Source organism: Anguilla anguilla, chromosome 5, assembly GCF_013347855.1.
Source record: "Anguilla anguilla isolate fAngAng1 chromosome 5, fAngAng1.pri, whole genome shotgun sequence".
Lineage (NCBI taxonomy): Eukaryota > Metazoa > Chordata > Actinopteri > Anguilliformes > Anguillidae > Anguilla > Anguilla anguilla.
In genome coordinates, this window is record NC_049205.1 from 13,675,654 (window position 1) to 13,694,369 (window position 18,716).

Sequence of the window (18,716 nt, forward strand, 5' to 3'; positions counted from 1 at the left end):
CTGGTACGTAACATAATTGATTCAGCCGTCATTTGTTTACATCTTCCATCGTATCCATCGCAACCCATCTTCATACGAAGAGGCGTGTCCTCTGAGATGTTGAATTTAAGTAAAACACTTTTACGCTTTAACCCGTCCACAAACAAATGCTCTGTATTTGATCAGAGTAGCAAAAGCCCTGAAGTTAAAGCTTAATGTCGGAGTTAGATTTTTATGCCAAGTAATAGGCTACTGTTGATCGGAGGTTTCTTACATAGGCTGCTTAATGCCTTTTTCTTGTTTAACGCATCGACATTTTCTAAAAGAATAGGCCAGTCTGAAAATCAAACAGGGAATATGATAAAAGCACTAATCATTTTAGTGACTAAATAAACGAATTATGTAACGGCAAGGCAATTTATTACAAACAAGTTAACTTGAAACTGAAGTATTCATTTGAAGATAGGCTACATTTGCGTGAACCACTGTGAATTTAATTTTCAGTCGGGTTTATAAAATAAATTCTTATTTATAGCAACAAGTGCATAAATTTAGTGAACGGTCCTGCTAATTTCAATAAGTGGTCATATCCATCTGAAAGATGCACCTCACAATAACTGTTTCAAGAGGTAGGCTTTATCCAAGCTTACTTTAAATTTTAGAGATTTAAATTTAAATCTCTAAAAGTAATAACAAATATATATTTTTAAATAACAAAACAATCGACAAAGCAAGACTAAATAAATTAAGTATATAGCTATACTATCTATGTCTGTGGGTGTGGGCGTGCGCGTGTGTGGGTGAGTGCGCGCGCGCGCGCGCGTGTGCGATTTCAACAAATGACAAATGATTTAATCTTCAAAAACGTGGTGTTTTTAAACTTGCGTCGTAAACACCCTTTAAATCACTTACAAAAAATAAAATACAATAAAAAAATCACCAAGCAAGCGAATGACTTTTGTACTTTCGACGAAACTACCTTGCTCTAGCACATCTCACCACGACAAAATACTAGGCTACAGCTATACTGTTACTGTTACCGGGAAAATACTACTACTAGTCTACTACTGCTACTGCTATCACTACAACCACCACCACCTCTGCTACAACAACAACAACATCAAAAGTACTACTACTACTACTACTACTACTACTGCTGCTGCTGCTGCTACTACTACTACTACTACTACTGCAGCTATTGCTACATGACATTACATTACAATCACCTGGCAGACGCTCGTATCCAACTCTTGTGCAACTTCTGCTGCTGCTGCTATACTACTAGTACTACTACTACTACTATTACTACTGCTGATGAAGCTGCTGCTGCACCTACTACTACAACTACTTGGTACTTAATCAGCACCGTTCTGATTGGTAATATCGGCGTTATTATTGTTGATCATGTCTTTTGTAGGCTTTGCCAAGAGCATATACCACAGAATAACATTGATAAACATCACTGGAACTGATGCTCGTTGAATACGGCCTACAAAAATTGAATCTGTCCCTTTAAGGAATGGGTGAGGGCTCCGTAACCCTGCCTATCTGGAAATCCAATAACCAATGGAGGAGTGAACCCCGGGGTTTTGGCAGAAAGAGCGCCTCACCTGCTCAAAATCTCTTCGAGAAGCATTAAGTAGAATAATAGCCGATTTCTCAATTAATATTCATGGCAGGGTGAATCCGTTTATTTATCTTCAATGGTATGATGGCGTTACACGGAAAGCACCCCGTTCTTTCGCTTGAGTAATTGTTGCAAACCTTCAGTGTCGACATAGTCTTTTAGATAGACTACCTATTTCCCTGTCAACTTGGCATCTTACGTTTCTTTATTTTTATTTTTCATTTTTTTCTTCTTCTCAGAAACATCGTGCTTACCGTGTATTATATTTTGAGAAGTTTCATTATGTTTTGTTCTATCATTACACCGAAGCCAGTGAAGTGCTTACTGCTCCGTGACAGCGAATTTCGCATTATTGCAATGGATTATCTACGGTGAGTTGTTCCTAATATTTTGCACTATTTCTGGACGTCCTATAGTTACTCACTGCACAGTGAGACTTCAGATGATTTGCTACCTACACAAGAGAAAACGTATGCATTCGCATATTTGTAGCCCTGGATTTATTGCTTAGGATATCCTACATGTATACGTTTATCTTTTATGACATTTATGTGGAAAAAATAAGTTCTTCGACGCGCAAATATGAACACAACTATGGAGCACACTGGCATTGAAGAGGTGAATCAAACACACCAGCAGCACGAGCCTATTAGTTTCGGAATTGATCAGATATTGAACAGCGCAGACCAAACCAGCAGCTGCATGCTCCCGAGCCGGACCACCGAAGCGGATTACCAACTAGCCTCCAACGTTTATGCCAATGGGTACAACAGCGTCTACAACCCGGCCTGCTCTATGGCGGCGGGACTCCCGGGCTCGTACAATGTGAACATGAACATGAACGTAAGCATGAACATGAACGTCAATGTGAACTCTGGGAATGCAGGAGGGGTGATTCGGGTTCCAGCACACAGACCCATGCCACCGTCTGCCCACCCGCACGTCCCTACTCATCCAGCCGCCATGTCAACCGGCATGCCAACGGTGCCAACAATGTCTGGCATGGGAAACGTGGGTAACTTCACCTTTCCTTGGATGGAGAACAGTAGGAGATTTGCTAAAGACAGACTAACAGGTAAGACGACCCCAGCAAGTTCGTTGTTTCAGTTAGCAACTGAAAATAACCGCCAAGACTACTTTACACATTATAACGGTGATGTATATGCACTGCCAAACTTCTCATACATTTTTGGCGGTGTCACAACGACGGACAGCGGCGGAAGCATCTTTTCTTGATAAACAGTGAAAAGTCTCTTGGGAATTTCGAAATTTGCTATATGAAAAATAACCTACTGCATTAACAAGCAAACAATCAAACTTACGAATAAATAAAGAAATAGCTAACTAAATAAATTATATAACTAAATAAATAAATATCAGCAATTGTCCCCTTTGTCAACCGCCATACCGGTCCATTTAAACCTATAATGTAAAAATAAATAAATAATAATAATAATAATAATAATAATAATAATAAAATAAAAAGTAAATAAAATAATTAAATTACCCCATAATAGCTATGTTACTAAAGGCTGGAAATTCTGGCTTAGAATGTTGAAGAACACATTTCATAGCCTAAATATATTAATTAAGAGAATCGTTAGTTGGGTATATGGGGTTATACATTATTGTATATGTATATATATATATATATATGGTTTTATTTTTTGAACCATACAAATACGGTAGTTTTCGTTTTGAAACATTTCTATAAAAAGCCTATATACTGAATCAAAAGAAATAGGTAATGAATATAGACCTATTGTACTATAATCTCAATCTATTATATACTCAGTTTACGCGCACGCACACACACACACACACACACACACACATGCAAATTGAATCTGCCAATTCATATTTATCAGTAAATATTCTACTTTACTTGATTTATGATTAAGAAACAGTCTTGATAACTCACTTTAGATTCAGTTTTAAGCAAAAAATGCCTACGCTTTATTAATTTGCAAGCTATTTATGTTTTTCATACACAATGTATGCATAAATTAAAAGATGAATATAGTGTGTGTATATATATAGTGTATAATATATCCCTCACCTCATCATATTTGCTTGCTGCAATAAAAGTCATAAAACATAAATCTGTTTGTGTGTGCAGCTGGACAAAACTGCCAATGTAAGGGAGGCAGGAGAAAAAAATCAGTTTACAATATCATGCGATCTAAAAACAAGTCACCTGCAACGCATATCATGAACGAATGATATAGGGTATTTTGTGCCAACACATAAGTCTTATGTTATTGCGTAGACATAATGTAACACACACTGAGCAGTAATTAGCCCCCAACGATCTACATAATATACTGTGTGATTAAAAGTAACACGTGGCAGAGGGTTCCTTCTGTATTAACTGATAATTATTCAGATATTTTTTAAGGTTCATGACTGCTGTGACGGGGCTAGATACGGAATTAACCTACACGGTGAACCAGGAGTCATACTTCCGCTTCGGATATGACTATTTTAATTAAAATATAAAAGTAATGAATATATATAATATGTTGTATAAGATAATCGTTGAGTTTTATTATCCACCCACGTAGCAGGGCACATCCCACGGTAAGTGGAGGGAAGTCATCGATTATTACTCATCCGGTCTGTTTTAATTATTAAGATCATAGCCCATTCCAATTGTGTTGTCTCCCCTTAGCTGTGGAGGATATTAATTAAGAAATTATATGTAAATGGTCACATTGCCTCCCACCAGTTTTCACCGTTATTCACCAATGAACCACATGTCACATGTCTGACTACTACAGAAGCTAATTATATATATATATATATATATATATATATATATATGTATATATATATATATATATATATATATAGCATATATTATAACAAGGCTTTTATCGATCTGTTTGCAATTAATCTACGCCTTTATGGTCTGAGTTCAAAGGTGCGTATTTACGTAAGAGATTTTATTAAGCTGCAATATGTCTTTCAAACACTAATAAGCTATTTTGAAAACGTATATGGCCAACTTCAAACCGACTTGTTGAATGGTTATGCATTAAGCAAAGGATATGGAGACGGGATGAGGGTCCTAAAGGTGGTTCATCGTTCTAGTCAACATAAAAACCCATACAGCCAAGAAGGCCTACAACCCGAAACACATAAATGCAAAACGAAGCGCTATTGAAGCCACCGAAGAGCAATGGTTTTGATATAATCTGGGCCCAAGGAATCGCTATCAGCACAAACAGACGAAGACCGCTGTGTTCATTCAACAATGTTATTGAAATTGCGTCTGATATACTGCCTATTTAAAGCATCAGCAAACCTCGGTTTAACCTGTCAGGTCTCCCTATATCGAAAGGGATCATGCTAATAATTTGCCATACGAACCAATTTTACGTAATAATATGGTCTAGCTTTTGACAAAGGTGAACTTATTGGCATTTTGTTATGATTAGAACTGCATTAACGGTAGGCCTACACTGCATTGATTGTATGTTTCTAAACAAATCACCTGAGAGGGTTTGACTGTCACATTGATAGTCATGTGTACGTGAATGAAACTGCCTAACCCACGATATATAACCACCAACCATCCAAGTGAAAAAGACTGCAATTAAAGTTAAATTGTACATATCCCCACGAGAATAGAGGTTTCTTTTTAAGCTATGTATTTGATTGGTTTATGTGATTTACTTATTTACTTCTTAATGCATTCTTTTTATTATTGCCTAATGCCTATTGCTAATTTAAAACAGTAAAGAAATGTTTTTTTTTTTTTTATTTAATTTTTGAAGCTATGTAATTACGCATGCATGTAATGTGTGTACACAGAGGAGGCATACTTTACCTTCATGCTACCCCAATTCGACTTTCGACAATAGTAGGCTTTCTGGCAAAGCTGTTATAGCCTAAGGATAATGCTACTAAAATATTTTGGTTATGGCTTCTTTTTTTATTAATTTTTTAGTTTTTGCTCAGCTTTTTAAGGGAAATTCACAGGAGCGCTGTGGAAACGGAACAGGGTCCACTGCCAGAGGTGTATGTCTCTTTTGCTAATGTCCTCTTAAAATGCTTTAGATTTCAACAGTAGTTTCTGCTACTGACGCAAACTTTGACTCAAATGAAATTAACTGCACGTGGTGTTAATAAAAAGAATCAACATTTGCTTTACACACTTACATTTGTATTTCAACGCGCTAACTAGGAACTAGGCAGACCTATACCAATGCTATTAGCAGATAACCTACACTGACGTCATATATTTACAGAGCTGAAAATGAAGAGCAATATGGATTTCTATACACATTAAATATTCACAAAGACTTCTCATTAATTATTAAATTTATGGATTGTTATATCAACGGTAAAAGGATTGGTGTAAATACTCTTAGTCACCTAGGCCCTCTCATTTAAACTTTTGCTAAATTTCTTTAAAATAAATATTTTTGACACTCACTGGCCGGAGTGATGCCGCCACATTTTAGGAAGAGCATTTTCTATTGAATATTGACATGAAAAAATGCGTAAGCTAACCGCAATACAATGTAGCACTTGTTAACATGAACCTAGAAAGCATCTGAAATATAAATTATTTCACAAAAAATGTTGATGAGACTTTATTTCAACTCATTTTTAATTTCTTTATTTTATTTGTAAATACGAGAACCAGACTTGTACCGCAGGCTATTGGAGTACCTTACATGTTACATACAAAATAAAGAGACTGAACGCTGATTTAAATTACCAGCAACTTGAACATTTACTACGCAATGCAATTTAAAGCAGACAATCCTGTGTTGCGTGATTCACCAACATAAAACAATGCCTTCACGTAAAAAACGCAATCGATGCTTATTCTAATGATAGAATGATAGCTGTATATATTTCATGAACTAGTACAACACAAAATTAAACACACATTGACTACATTTTAAAAGGTAGCCCACTTCTATGTAATTCTGACAATTCTATGCAAATTATTTGTGATAGGGGATACGTACATTTTATGTTGACTTGAATCAAGATTAAGCTCGTACAGACGTGGCTTCCGTCTACTATTGTCTGGGAATGTCTGGTCAGATATGTCATTCATGTTCACACTCACTCCTTTTATGTGTGACCACACGCCCCCTTCACCGAGAAGGCCAGTTTCTGTTCTGTTTCTGATGTGCTCAGAGAGAGCACAGGCAGGCATACTATGCGTACTTGACTGTGGCTTACATTTAATGATAAAGAGGGAAGCAAAAGAAAAACGTTTATCAACAACAAAAAAGATTATTATTATTAATAATAATAATAATAATAATAATAATAATAACAACAATAACAATAACCATTATTATTATTGTTATTATTATTATTATTATTATTGCTTCATGTGTGTGTGGTAGCCTCCAGTATTTCAAGTTATTTGGAACATTCATATAGAAGGACCACAGCTAAGGTGCTGTTGACATTGTGTTACAAGAAACTGCAACTTTGCTTTTGATTTGACAATTTAGGGCCTGTTTCTGTTTAATTGCATTTAAGATTTGTAAATAAGTGTATATGTTGTTCATGCCATGTCTTATGCAGCTACCAAGCTCATAAATAAGTTATCAGAAGTACCCTTGTCAGAGTTCAGGCCCCTCAGTTTTTACAGGCCAAAGGCCAAGATGTGTGTTTGTTCTATTGTACCATATTTCACCTGATTGTGTAATAAATAGCAGTAGATGTAGCCTGCATTATTAAATATCCCCTTTGAATCTTTTACAGATATATTTATTTGATTGAAACGCAGGTAATATCCACAGTGGGGCGGAGAAGCTCGGTCATAGGGAGGTGTTATTAAGTATAAATGATTTTCTTATAGGCTGCGATTTCTCCAAGGTGGCATTTTCTTTTTGATATGCTGATGCCAAATTGCATTACTCACACGGGCCATTTTGTATTCTCTCGGCAAAACCCCTGAGTGATACAAAGCAAGCAGATTTATTTCCTGTCCGACATGAATCCGTAGTGTTAATGTGCCTTTAGGTGGAAGATAATGACTTTCTAATTAGAGATTAATCTCTTAGTGTGCATTTCTTCTAAGTACGCACTTCTCTAAGTGCACATAGCTAATAAAATATCTTTTGGGCTCAGAATGATGTGAATTCTCAGTGAAACAGAAGGGATCACGCTGGGCTATACTTCTTAGTGATGAAGCCGATGGTGCCAGTGCTAATGAGGTCATTGCTCTTTATGTCACTTCTGATTGGATGATGCGTTAGAGAAATTACATAGCAGTAAAAAAAAAAAAAAATGATGCCTTATTATTTGCTCTGGAGACCTAAACAAGTCACAGTTTTTGTCTAATGTACTTACGTTCAACCAGATAAAATAATCATCAATTTAAAAATGACACCATTTTAAAGATTGAACATACAAATAAAAGAATGGTGATGCCAACAGGCTGTTCACTAAATCAGGCCTCAATATTGAACGTATATAGCCGAAAGCTATGAATAAAAACAACTTTTCATACATCACTATCATGGCAGATGTAACTAACTTTCTTCAGCAAAGCCTGTTATGTATATTCAGCTCACACTGGCATTATTTGTATGAAATGCCATACGAGGCATTTTAAAGGATAGAGATTCTGGAGCTTAGGGTCATTGGTTTGACTTTAAATTTAAATACACATGGTTTTCAATCAACGTTATTACAGAACGTGTCTTTTATTCAAGTGGTGTTATTTATCAGCACTCAGTTGTGGAAACATTAACCTGTGAGAACATTCTCTGACTTAGTGAACGTTCTTTTATATTAAGACATTACACATTAAACTAATGTGCTGAATTAACAGTGCTATGCTCATGCCTTTTTACTAAGGAAAGAAGTCATTACACTAAAGTGTTCATTGTTATTCTGAAAAGGAGAAAATCAATTATATTGTTACAGAAACTTATATATTGGTTTCACTTTGTTGTTGTGATGGAGAGTCCATTTTTTTTGCCGTTGAGCTGTTTGACGTGAAATTTGGAGCATTGCAAAATGTATACTTTGAGAAATCCTCTAAGATGGAGGATTTCTTGACAAAATGTTATCTTGTCTGCACTCAATAGTATACTTAACAATGTGTACTGTACACATTTGCAAACAAAGGAGCACAATTGTTTTATTACAATAATTACAATAAGGTTGGAAGAATAGATTGGTGTCTATGGTGTTGATATTATGTAATGTTTGCAGCTCAATACAAAGTGAATAATGGTGGAACATACATGAACTGTTCCCAGTTTATTGTAAAGTCAGCAGCCATACCACCCTGCTCCTGCCCCTGACAAATAGCTGAAACTAAGCGAATGTGGGCTTGGTTGGTACTAAGTTGTGGCTGGAAGTGGTGTGACCAGTAAGGGGTGATCTTCCCTCTGGTCAAATTAACCCCAATGCCCAAGTGCAGTGATGGGGACACAGTGGTGTAGCAGAGACTGTCTTTTTGATAAGACATTAAACCGATGTCCTGACTCAAAATGGCTGCTGTGTATCACCCAGGTGGATGCTACATATTGGTGGTGGTTGAGGCAAGGAAATATTATTATTATTATTATTATTATTATTATTATTATTATTATCATTGAACAAATTCTTTCAACAAATTTCTGTTGGCGTTTGATTTTTTTAAGCCTGGAAGCATTCTGATTGCAGATCATAACGTTCTATTGCAGAGGACTTAAACCCTTGTCCTTGTCATTTCCTTGAGCAGCCTTAACACCTTGGAAACACAGTGTGCAGACATGCAGGATTCAATACTCATCAAAGAAACAGATGATTTATTATTAGTTTGGAGATGTTCAGACTTTTTCAGTAAAAATAACATTCCTATAGTTATTACTCTAGTAATGTTGGTTATCATAACCCTTTTGTATTTATTTCTATGAAATAAGGATCATAACGAATTGCTATTCTTTTATAATAACTTACATGGGTTTCATGTCATCTGAGGCTAAAATCACTACAATGTGTCCAACTTTTGGTGGTTTCTGACAGCTGTCAGGTTCCTGCTCTGCTGGAGTGGAAGGTAGCGCTGAACTGCCTCTTTCCCTCTGCATATATTTCCATTCACCATAAATTAATTTTAGTTTATGTTAGTTTAGGTCTCCAATCCTCATAATAAGCAGGATTTTCTCTCAAAGTGCTTTCCATGGCACAAAGGGATCTTTCCACTTTCCCCCCAGTTTTTAAGCAATTGACTTCATTATTCACCTGGAAGATGCACTGTAACTAGCCTGTTGACCAGATATATTTCTATGCATATTTTTGTATGCATGATTTTCAGTTACATGTGTTGTTAGTGGGCTAACTAGGTAAAAAGCGGGTTCTATTTCTTTTGACCTGGATATTGTTTCAGTGCAGTGTGCTGGATAGTCCCAGTAGTGTCTGTCTGGGAAATACCTAAAAATCCACATGAATAGTTATACTCCTGTAGGGGTAAAATATGTGGCCAATGCAGTGCATGAACTGTAGTATGATTACAGTTGAATAAAAAAATTAAAAAAAAACTTCAGGAGGACTTCTTGTCTTCTGTTATTTTTGCCAGCCAGTCAAGCTCCATGAGAGCAAATATTTGGGCATGGGGTCCTACTGGATGTATGAACATCACATACTGTATAGGAGGAGGTAATATGAAGCCAATGCTATGGTTGAGGTTTGGCAGGAAATATTTGTTGATTTGGAAATGTAGAAAGAGCACAGGCTCCATAATTGACTAGTATTTCGCAAGTCAGCATAGTGAAGCAAGATTTCATACATGCATGTAACAATTTCACTCCAAAGCCAGTTTAGAAAGGAGGGGATCAGGCATACGTGACACTGGGGTTCATTCAGAACAGGTAATACCCGTCCACGTGGGAGGGATTCCACTGAAATGGGAACTTAGACTCATTGCTGGCTTGCAGTACTTGAGCAGTTATAGGGAAATACAGACTACTCCAAGCATAGCCGCCAAGGCCAAAGAAAAAAAAAAAAAAACAGGTGCGGAATTGTCTCAGGGGGGCTCAATGTCATTGGGAGTGGGTTGTTGGCAAAGAATGGGGACAGTGTATTGTTAGGCAGTAATTAGCAGTGCCTTTAATGGGAAGCATACAAACTTGCAGTTTATCAGTTATTACAAATGGCTATTATGAAGATTGGAGTGAATACGTGGGACAGGGATGAATACAGTGCAGCTGGGTGTAAAATGTAAAATGATCAGAAAGGATTAAACTAATAACAGAGTTGTTTTCTTTTTAAAGGAAGTGTTGCTGAAAATGACCGTCAAAATGCAAAGTTATTTTGGATTACATTACTGAGGAAAAATGAGAAGGGTCTTATTATGTTTATATAATATTATGTTATTAGACAACTGGGATTGGATAATAAACTTATAGTAAAATTGTGCCCTATGACAACATAAAGAAGAGGTGATTTGACTTAGGCCTCCATTAACTAAGAATAAACATTTGGAAAATAAGAACAGGAGCTCTGAGAAGATGCAAATCTTCTATGAGAAGTGAGTCATGTTTTGATATGTTTTTTTTTTTTGTAATAATCCTTATGTAATTATGAGTGCTGTTGTTTTTACGCCTATGAGGGTCCAGAAATTATAAAAAGTCATAATGTGTTGCATACTGACAAGTTAAACACAACTCGGAGAGCTCATAAAGTTTGGATATTATAAAATGTGAAAAAAGGAAGCAAGGGTGAATAAAGGCTCTTTGGGAAGGAAATAGTTCAAAATGCTTTTTCAGTGGTGTAGAAGGATTGTTTTTTTCTTTATAGTAATAAAGATCATCCAATAGTTACTATTGGAAAGGTTGTTAAATTGTGAATGCCTAACATCATCTGACATCCACTTAGCAATTAAGTACATTAAAATAAAGGAGATAAGAAGATACTAAATAGAAATTAAAATAAATAAATAACCTGGAAACTAGAAAATTATAACAATGAGGTGGAAAAACTACAAGCAGTGGATATGAGCACAGTAAGCTCGCAGGCTCTGATGACATATACCCAAAGACTATTTAAAGAGCAATTAAAGAATTAAGTGAGATCATTTATAATCCGTTAATATTTAGATTTTTTATTTAGAAACATCAGAAACAGGAAATGGAAAACAAAGAAGTATAATGTGCATGAAAGGGAATTCTTCTGATCTCAGAGGCTATATGCTGTATTATAATTATGGGAATCTTACATAAATATGCATTGAGATTATTTATGGAAGTTATAGTTATTTATATCATGGAATTTATGAGAAAGAAAAGAGTATCATAAGGTATTGCTGATGTCATGAAAAATAAAATAGTTATGTTTAGACAGTGGGGCCTGAGGGCTTGATGTGTCCGTACATTACTATACAGTTAAAGGATTGCCAATTAATGTTAATTAATGTCTTTATGAACATTATCCAAGCAGCATTTGTGTTAATAAAAGTACTGTAAGATGTTAAGAAAAATGCATTCTATTGATTTGAAAAATCTTTATTTCTTCATGTTGCATTTTACACAATCAGATTAAATGCACTGGTATAGCCTAGAAATCCTGTGCACTACTGAATTGAAACAAAAGAAACAGAATAAAATGGTTCAAAGAAATAATGAAATTCAATAGACTGCTTGTAAGCAGCTCTTTACATCTCATGACCTCAAAGGTCTCGGATCTCTGAGTAAACTGGGAAACTTAACTCAAATCAACCAGTGTGTAGCATCCACCTAGGAAATGCACTGCCTTCATTTTGAATCAGGACACTCACCTCACTTCAGCTCTGGTATGAAGAAAATGAAAATGAAGCCGTGTTTAAATCATGCAAAGCAATGTGGGTAAATGTGTTTTTCACCCCCGCCTCTCCTCACCTCTCTTGGCAGCGGCGCTCTCCCCGTTCTCCGTGACCCGACGGATCGGGCACCCGTACCAGAACCGCACGCCCCCAAAGAGGAAAAAGCCCCGCACCTCCTTCAGCCGGGTGCAGATCTGCGAGCTGGAGAAGCGTTTCCACCGGCAGAAGTACCTGGCGTCGGCCGAGCGGGCCACCCTGGCCAAGGCCCTGAAGATGACGGACGCGCAGGTCAAGACCTGGTTCCAGAACCGCAGGACAAAATGGAGGTAGTTTTACTACTAATGCTGTATACAATCAATAATCATTTCTATTCAAATCTACTTTTCAGTTATGCACTGATTACTGGGGCATCACAATGACATAGTTCAATAATTCACTCTCCCAACAAAGTGAAAATTGATGCCTTATCCATGTACTTGTGCACTTATTTTCATAGCTCACAACAACTTACAATATTACATATTAACCAATATGGACTATCATCCATGTTCAGAGGTTCAGTGTGAAGACATAAAATAAACCAGCACAAGTACACATGCACCCTGATGCTGAATATTTTTTAACCTTATGATGTGAACAAGCAAACTGCATAGTGCACACGGATTCACCCTGAATCAGATATGTTGCATAACTCCGAGAGCATTTCGACAAATGAGCGCATTTCCCCTACAGCTAATGACTGTAACTCCTTGAATCTAATGCAATAGGTTAATTTAGGGTTATCTATGTGAAATGTATTTTATGAGGACAGTTTGACAATTATGACAGGGTCCATTACTCCAGAATATGCTCCCCAAGTATCTGTGTCGAGGGATCATTTGTTTTGGTGACATTTGTTATCTTTCAAAAGGAGGGAGGCCCAGGAAACATTTATGCATGGAGAACTCTACAAAAGACTGCTCACAGAAACACGGGTGAGATTTGATTATTCCCGTGGAAATTCACCTCAAGCTCTCCTGGTATTAAAAGCCAATAATATAGCTGTGCTGAGCTGGGCTCTTTCTTGAACAGAAATAAATAAATAAATAAGGAAACAAAATTACTTGACCCAGCAAAAAAGAAAGAACGAAAAAAAAAATCCCTGGCTTTAAAAAGGGTGCGCAGGCCTTACTGTGCAAGACAATATTGACCGCTGCTCTGGCTAATGGAGGCCACTGCCCATCTGAGAAATTACAGCAGCTCCAGGTGTAGCGGGCAGTGCTTTTAAAATAAATGAGCGTGCAATTGAATTATAGCAGGCTTTTCAAAACCTTCCATTTTGCACAAGTGGGGTAACAAACAAGATTGCTCTAATGGAGACATTTTAAATTACAGTATGTGAAGTCAATAAATAAATAAATATATTCATTCAATTTATGTGTAATTAAAACAATTCTCATTCGCATTTAAGGTCATTTAAAAATATTGTAGAAGTAAATGCATTTCTACACTAGCCATGCATACATCCCTTCCAAGTATTTAGCTGGTCTACATGAGCATGAATGAACATACTGTAGAAAGTGTTACCTCACGTGCCCTTCACCTTCAGCCATTTTGACAAATTAAAATCATAGTCATTCTTTCTGAGTTCATAACCTTTATGGCAATATCGAAATATAACCCATCAAAACTTTTTTTTTTTTTTTTCTACAGCTTTACATCAAATGAACAAACATTTTAATTCGGATAGCATTTCGATGCAAACGGAACACACAACTGGCTGGATACGAGTCACGCATATTTCAGGGCCTGGTTTAGGTGCCATTTAATTACGGATTTTTCTCCCTCTCCGAAAGCTGCGTACACGGGCTGAGCGAGCAGGAAGGGCCTGCGTGCGGCTAGTGTGCGTAACAAGGGCATGATCAAATAAGCAGACGAGAAATCGCATTACGCTAATGCTGTTTGCAGCTATGTGTGGCTAATGGAGAGTGGATGAAGCAGTGTTAAAAAGCAGGCTCGGGATGAGCCAGGAGCCAGAGAGGTGCAGTGCCTTTATCAACAATATTAAGCCCGGCAGTGTCGGCAAAATTCGGCACATCAATTAGCGTGTGCAATATGCCCGGAGGAAAAACTGGTGTTGATGGAATTTTATTTTTTCATGCACAATCGCACAGAGAAAAATGAACAACATGCAGTACCGTTAGCAGTAAGTAGTCGAATTATGTATTATATATTAAATCTTATGCATGGTCATTTCTGCCTGTTTATACGGTCATAATTTGGCACTCAGCACACAGCAAAACTTTCACTAATAAGATAATTTTTTATTAAGAGTATTCTCGCAGTACAGAGTTGGAGTCCAATAAAACACACTTCACCACTGAGCCTTATACTTCAGCAGAGGTTTATAGGTAGGCATATCTTGTTCTGTGGATGACTGACCACATATTGTTAACATCATGGACAGAAAGTGAAGTGGATTGAAACAAGTCTTGATGTTTATGGAAATGCTACCATATGCTTCAAGGCGTCAAGTGCTTCTGATAAACATTTGAAGTGCAGTTTTCAGATAGGAGACTATCTCAAGTGTGATCATTGCATTGCCACGATCGCTTTAACAAACATATGCTTAGCAGCACTTATACTGTATATCTATATCTTGGGTTTACACTAAGGAATTGAACATTTTTAAATGTTTTATGATGGCAAAATGGCAATGGCAGTACGAGTTTAGTACTGTTTGTTTTACATAACCAAGAGCACCATTTCTCATAAGATCAAATACAAATCAATGAACTATCCAGCTCTTGCACAAGGAGTGGTCTAATGCAATTGCATTCCTCCTTGTGTCTCCAGCAGAATAATGAGGATATTTTCTGGTTTCAAGGTATTTAAACAAATGAAATATGCACAAGAGAGGACCTGATCCATGAAGACAGAAGCCACTTTGAGAAATGAAAAAAAGATAAGCCATTTTTCCCCTCAGGTGAAAAAAGGTCTTACCTTGAAAGGTTCATACCCACGGTTCAATGCAACTATTTTCAACACAGACATGCCTTCCAAAGAACACTTCCAAAGAAAGTTCTGCACGTACTGCACTGAGATAGGAGGGGGGAGGGGGGTTGGCACAGACCCAGGATGAGGGTGACACATCTTGGGTCTGGCTCAACTTTCAAATAATCAAAGATGCATATTCTTGACTGAACTACATAATCAGTGGTGTCAAACTCTATTTATAAAGGGTTGTCTGTAGAGTATGATGGGCTTTGCTCTTCCTTTTCCAAATCATTATTAAATTTGAATAATTATTCTCACTTTTAAAAATGATAATTCACTGAAATTCTGTATGCATAAGCAAAATGATTTAGAACAATGAAAGCTGAGTTCATGCGGTCCTCCATGAACTGTGTTTTGCATGATTTTGCAATTGAGTGTATTCCAGCAGTGGTACCAACCAGCTATAACTCTATAGCGCTGGTACTGAGTTGGTTGTGTGGACCAGAGCATATTTTGAGTTGACAAGAATGAGCTTCCAAGTTTCTAATGAGTCTGGTGAGAGCTAGAAGTGAAACAAAATCAAATGATCAGTGCCCCCGTCTTTCCATCCTCCCACCACTAGGAGACAGACTGCGGAGGAGAGGGAGGCAGAGAGGCAGCAGGCCAACCGCCTGATGCTGCAGCTCCAGCAGGAGGCCTTCCAGAAGACGCTGGCCCAGCCACTCCAACAGGACCCCCTCTGCCTGCACAACTCCTCCCTCTACGCCCTGCAGAACCTGCAGCCCTGGGCCGAGGACAACAAGGTCACCTCCGTCACCTCCGTCGCATCTGTGGTCTGACCCCCCTGTTCCATCCGCACCTGGTCTGACCCGGAGACACGGGGCAGGCACGAAGTGGGCAGAGGCGAGAGGACGTACATGTGGAGTGGGGTGGGGGCCAGTCCAAAATTCACATACATGAACTATGTACACCCCTTCCCCCTTTTTCACATTCTGCATTCGATATGTGAGAACATGGTGGTATGATCTACCACCCCTTTGTGCATAGCTCTTTTTTTCTACCACAGGAGAAATATAACAGACTGGACAAATTCAGTGCCTCCTATTCTTTCTTTTTTAGTTTGCTTTCTATATCCCTCATTGCAATGAATGGAACTGCTGAACTGTTGATAATTGAATGCCAGTTAGAGAATATAAGAGTTAACCCGTGTTGCTTGTGTATTTTGTACTGTACGAAGTACAACAATCAATTTTTATAAAATGTGTGCAAACAAATCTGCATACAAAATGATGGGGTGTTCAAATGCCATTAAAGAAAGTAAAAAAGTTTTAGTTTGTTTGACGTTCACATTTCCCATTTTCTCAGCACCTCTCCAGTACTCTCACATCTGTGGCGAGTTCAGTTTTTAAACACGCTTGAACATGTGTGCTTTCGGGAGATTAAGTCTATGTTCGATAGCCGGAAAGCACTGTCAATGTACTAATGTACTAAGTTGAGTAATGTCTTGCTTGTTGGACTCACTGTGATTTTCACGTTCACATCAACAATAAGTACAAGAGAGGGTGGAAATTCTGTTTTCTATGACCAGTAAAATGTGATGCACTTGTGGCCTATCTGGCTAAAACCATGTTTCCCTGCATGGGCGATGAGACACCACACAGTCTTGAATCTGGAGCGTGCTGCTGTATACTACCTCTGGGAGGGTGTGCTGTGGCAGGACACCAATGCCTAAGAAGGGAGGGTTTGAGTTGGCTGGCCCATAGACTATGTGTCTTTACATCATATGTTATCAGAGTCCCAGACACAATGATGTGTTTTTTTTTTCTGAATATCTGGAGACCATATCTACCCATGCACAAGGCAACATCAAGAATGTTATCGCCCTGGTAAAATCACCCATAACGAAGTCCAGCCAAAACAGGACTACCACTTTACGCATCACAAAAATATCTAACTGAATCTGCAGTTGGGTGACGCCCTTGTTACAACAAAAACACAACAAAAACCCTGATCACCTTTGCTTGTAGTTGCTATGATGTTACTTAAATGTTGTCCCTTAAGGCTGACAAAGATGTATAATTAATTCCTGTTCTTCTCCAACTTCAATGTGCAACAGTCATGGTTTTTCTTGCAATTAATGCATTGTCATTGTATTGTCATTGAATTAACTCAAATCTAAATGGGACATCCTTAAAATTGCAGCCTGAACCCGTCACTGAATATAAACTGAGCAGCAGAAGAATGTATGGAGCGTTGCTATATTCCATAATTATTTTTTAAACATTAAGTTATTAATATGACAGTTGACACTCGACACACCTCTGCGACAAACTGAGAAACTAACGCACCCTTCAAAATAAAAACCAAACAAAAACATTTACATTTTCACCGACAGGTACATTTTAAACTCAGCTCTGCTTTCGATGAGTTGTAAAATTGGCGATGGTTGCGTAAGCTCCTTGAAAAATATGTTTTTTTATTTAATAAAATAAGATGGCGCCCAACACCGGAATCTGTAAATCCAATTCTCACTTGAATTTAGTATGTCCAATTAACAAACCGCGTTCATGAGCGATAACACTGTACAGGACACACGGAACAGACTTAAATATATCTATACCTCCCTTTTTGTGTTATCATGACGTCTTCCCGCGACGTGCTGAAGACCAAGCCCAAAGCTCAGCGCAGCGTGTTTTATCAGTTGTGCGCGCGTCACGGCTGGCTAGGATCCTGTCAACTGGAGGCATTTCTCCGGGTGACTCCCCCTTGCCCTTCATTTCCTCTGTCAGGCAGCAGCCCTTTCATCTCTGTCTCAGCCACCATGCAGACATGACTCGGCCCATTTCGCCGAAATTCCTCCGACCCTCTGTTTTCAAAACTGCGCATTGTGTTTCACTACAGGTGCTTACAGATGTTTTTCGATGGGAAGTTTTTTTTTCTTCTTTTTTTTCAGTCTACAATTTGCGGCCCGTTCTTATCGAAAGAAATGCCGCCACAAAAAATAGGGAAATAATCCAGAGGTATGTCGCACAGGGCAACATGCTCTCCTGCTTTCACCTCTTTATCGTAAACGTTAAAACGTCTCATTTAAACGCAATTTGCACATGAAAATTCTCATCTACCTATACATCTTTGGGATAGTTATAAAAGAAACGTCGGATAAATTGGATATTGTGGATGCAATTTAATGTATTATTCAAACAATCGCCTATTTAAAATCTATATAACTGTGTGTAGAACGTTTAAACATAACACCCGTGTGAACCAAGAGCAAAGCAGAAGTGCTGCAGATTTTAGTGGAACTAAGGAAGTACATGAGATAAGTATTTACATGCAATCTGGGTCCAGCTCGATTGTTCACCCTGT

The 18,716-nt window shown here is 37.8% G+C and overlaps 1 protein-coding gene across 2 annotated transcripts; it reads left to right on the top strand.

The window, feature by feature from the left end:
- The first annotated feature begins 1,626 nt into the window (after positions 1-1,626).
- On the top strand, positions 1,627-16,636 carry LOC118228124 (T-cell leukemia homeobox protein 3-like). 2 transcript variants are annotated; one of them, XM_035419436.1, is made up of 4 exons: positions 1,627-2,681; positions 12,463-12,700; positions 13,285-13,348; positions 15,973-16,636. In XM_035419436.1, exons 1-4 carry the CDS (start codon positions 2,189-2,191, stop codon positions 16,216-16,218), a joined length of 1,041 nt encoding a protein of 346 aa, XP_035275327.1. In that variant the 5' UTR covers positions 1,627-2,188; the 3' UTR covers positions 16,219-16,636. The 2 variants fall into 2 exon arrangements, with proteins under 2 accessions (XP_035275327.1, XP_035275328.1); XM_035419437.1 differs by lacking the exon at positions 13,285-13,348.
- The last annotated feature ends 2,080 nt before the right edge of the window (positions 16,637-18,716 follow it).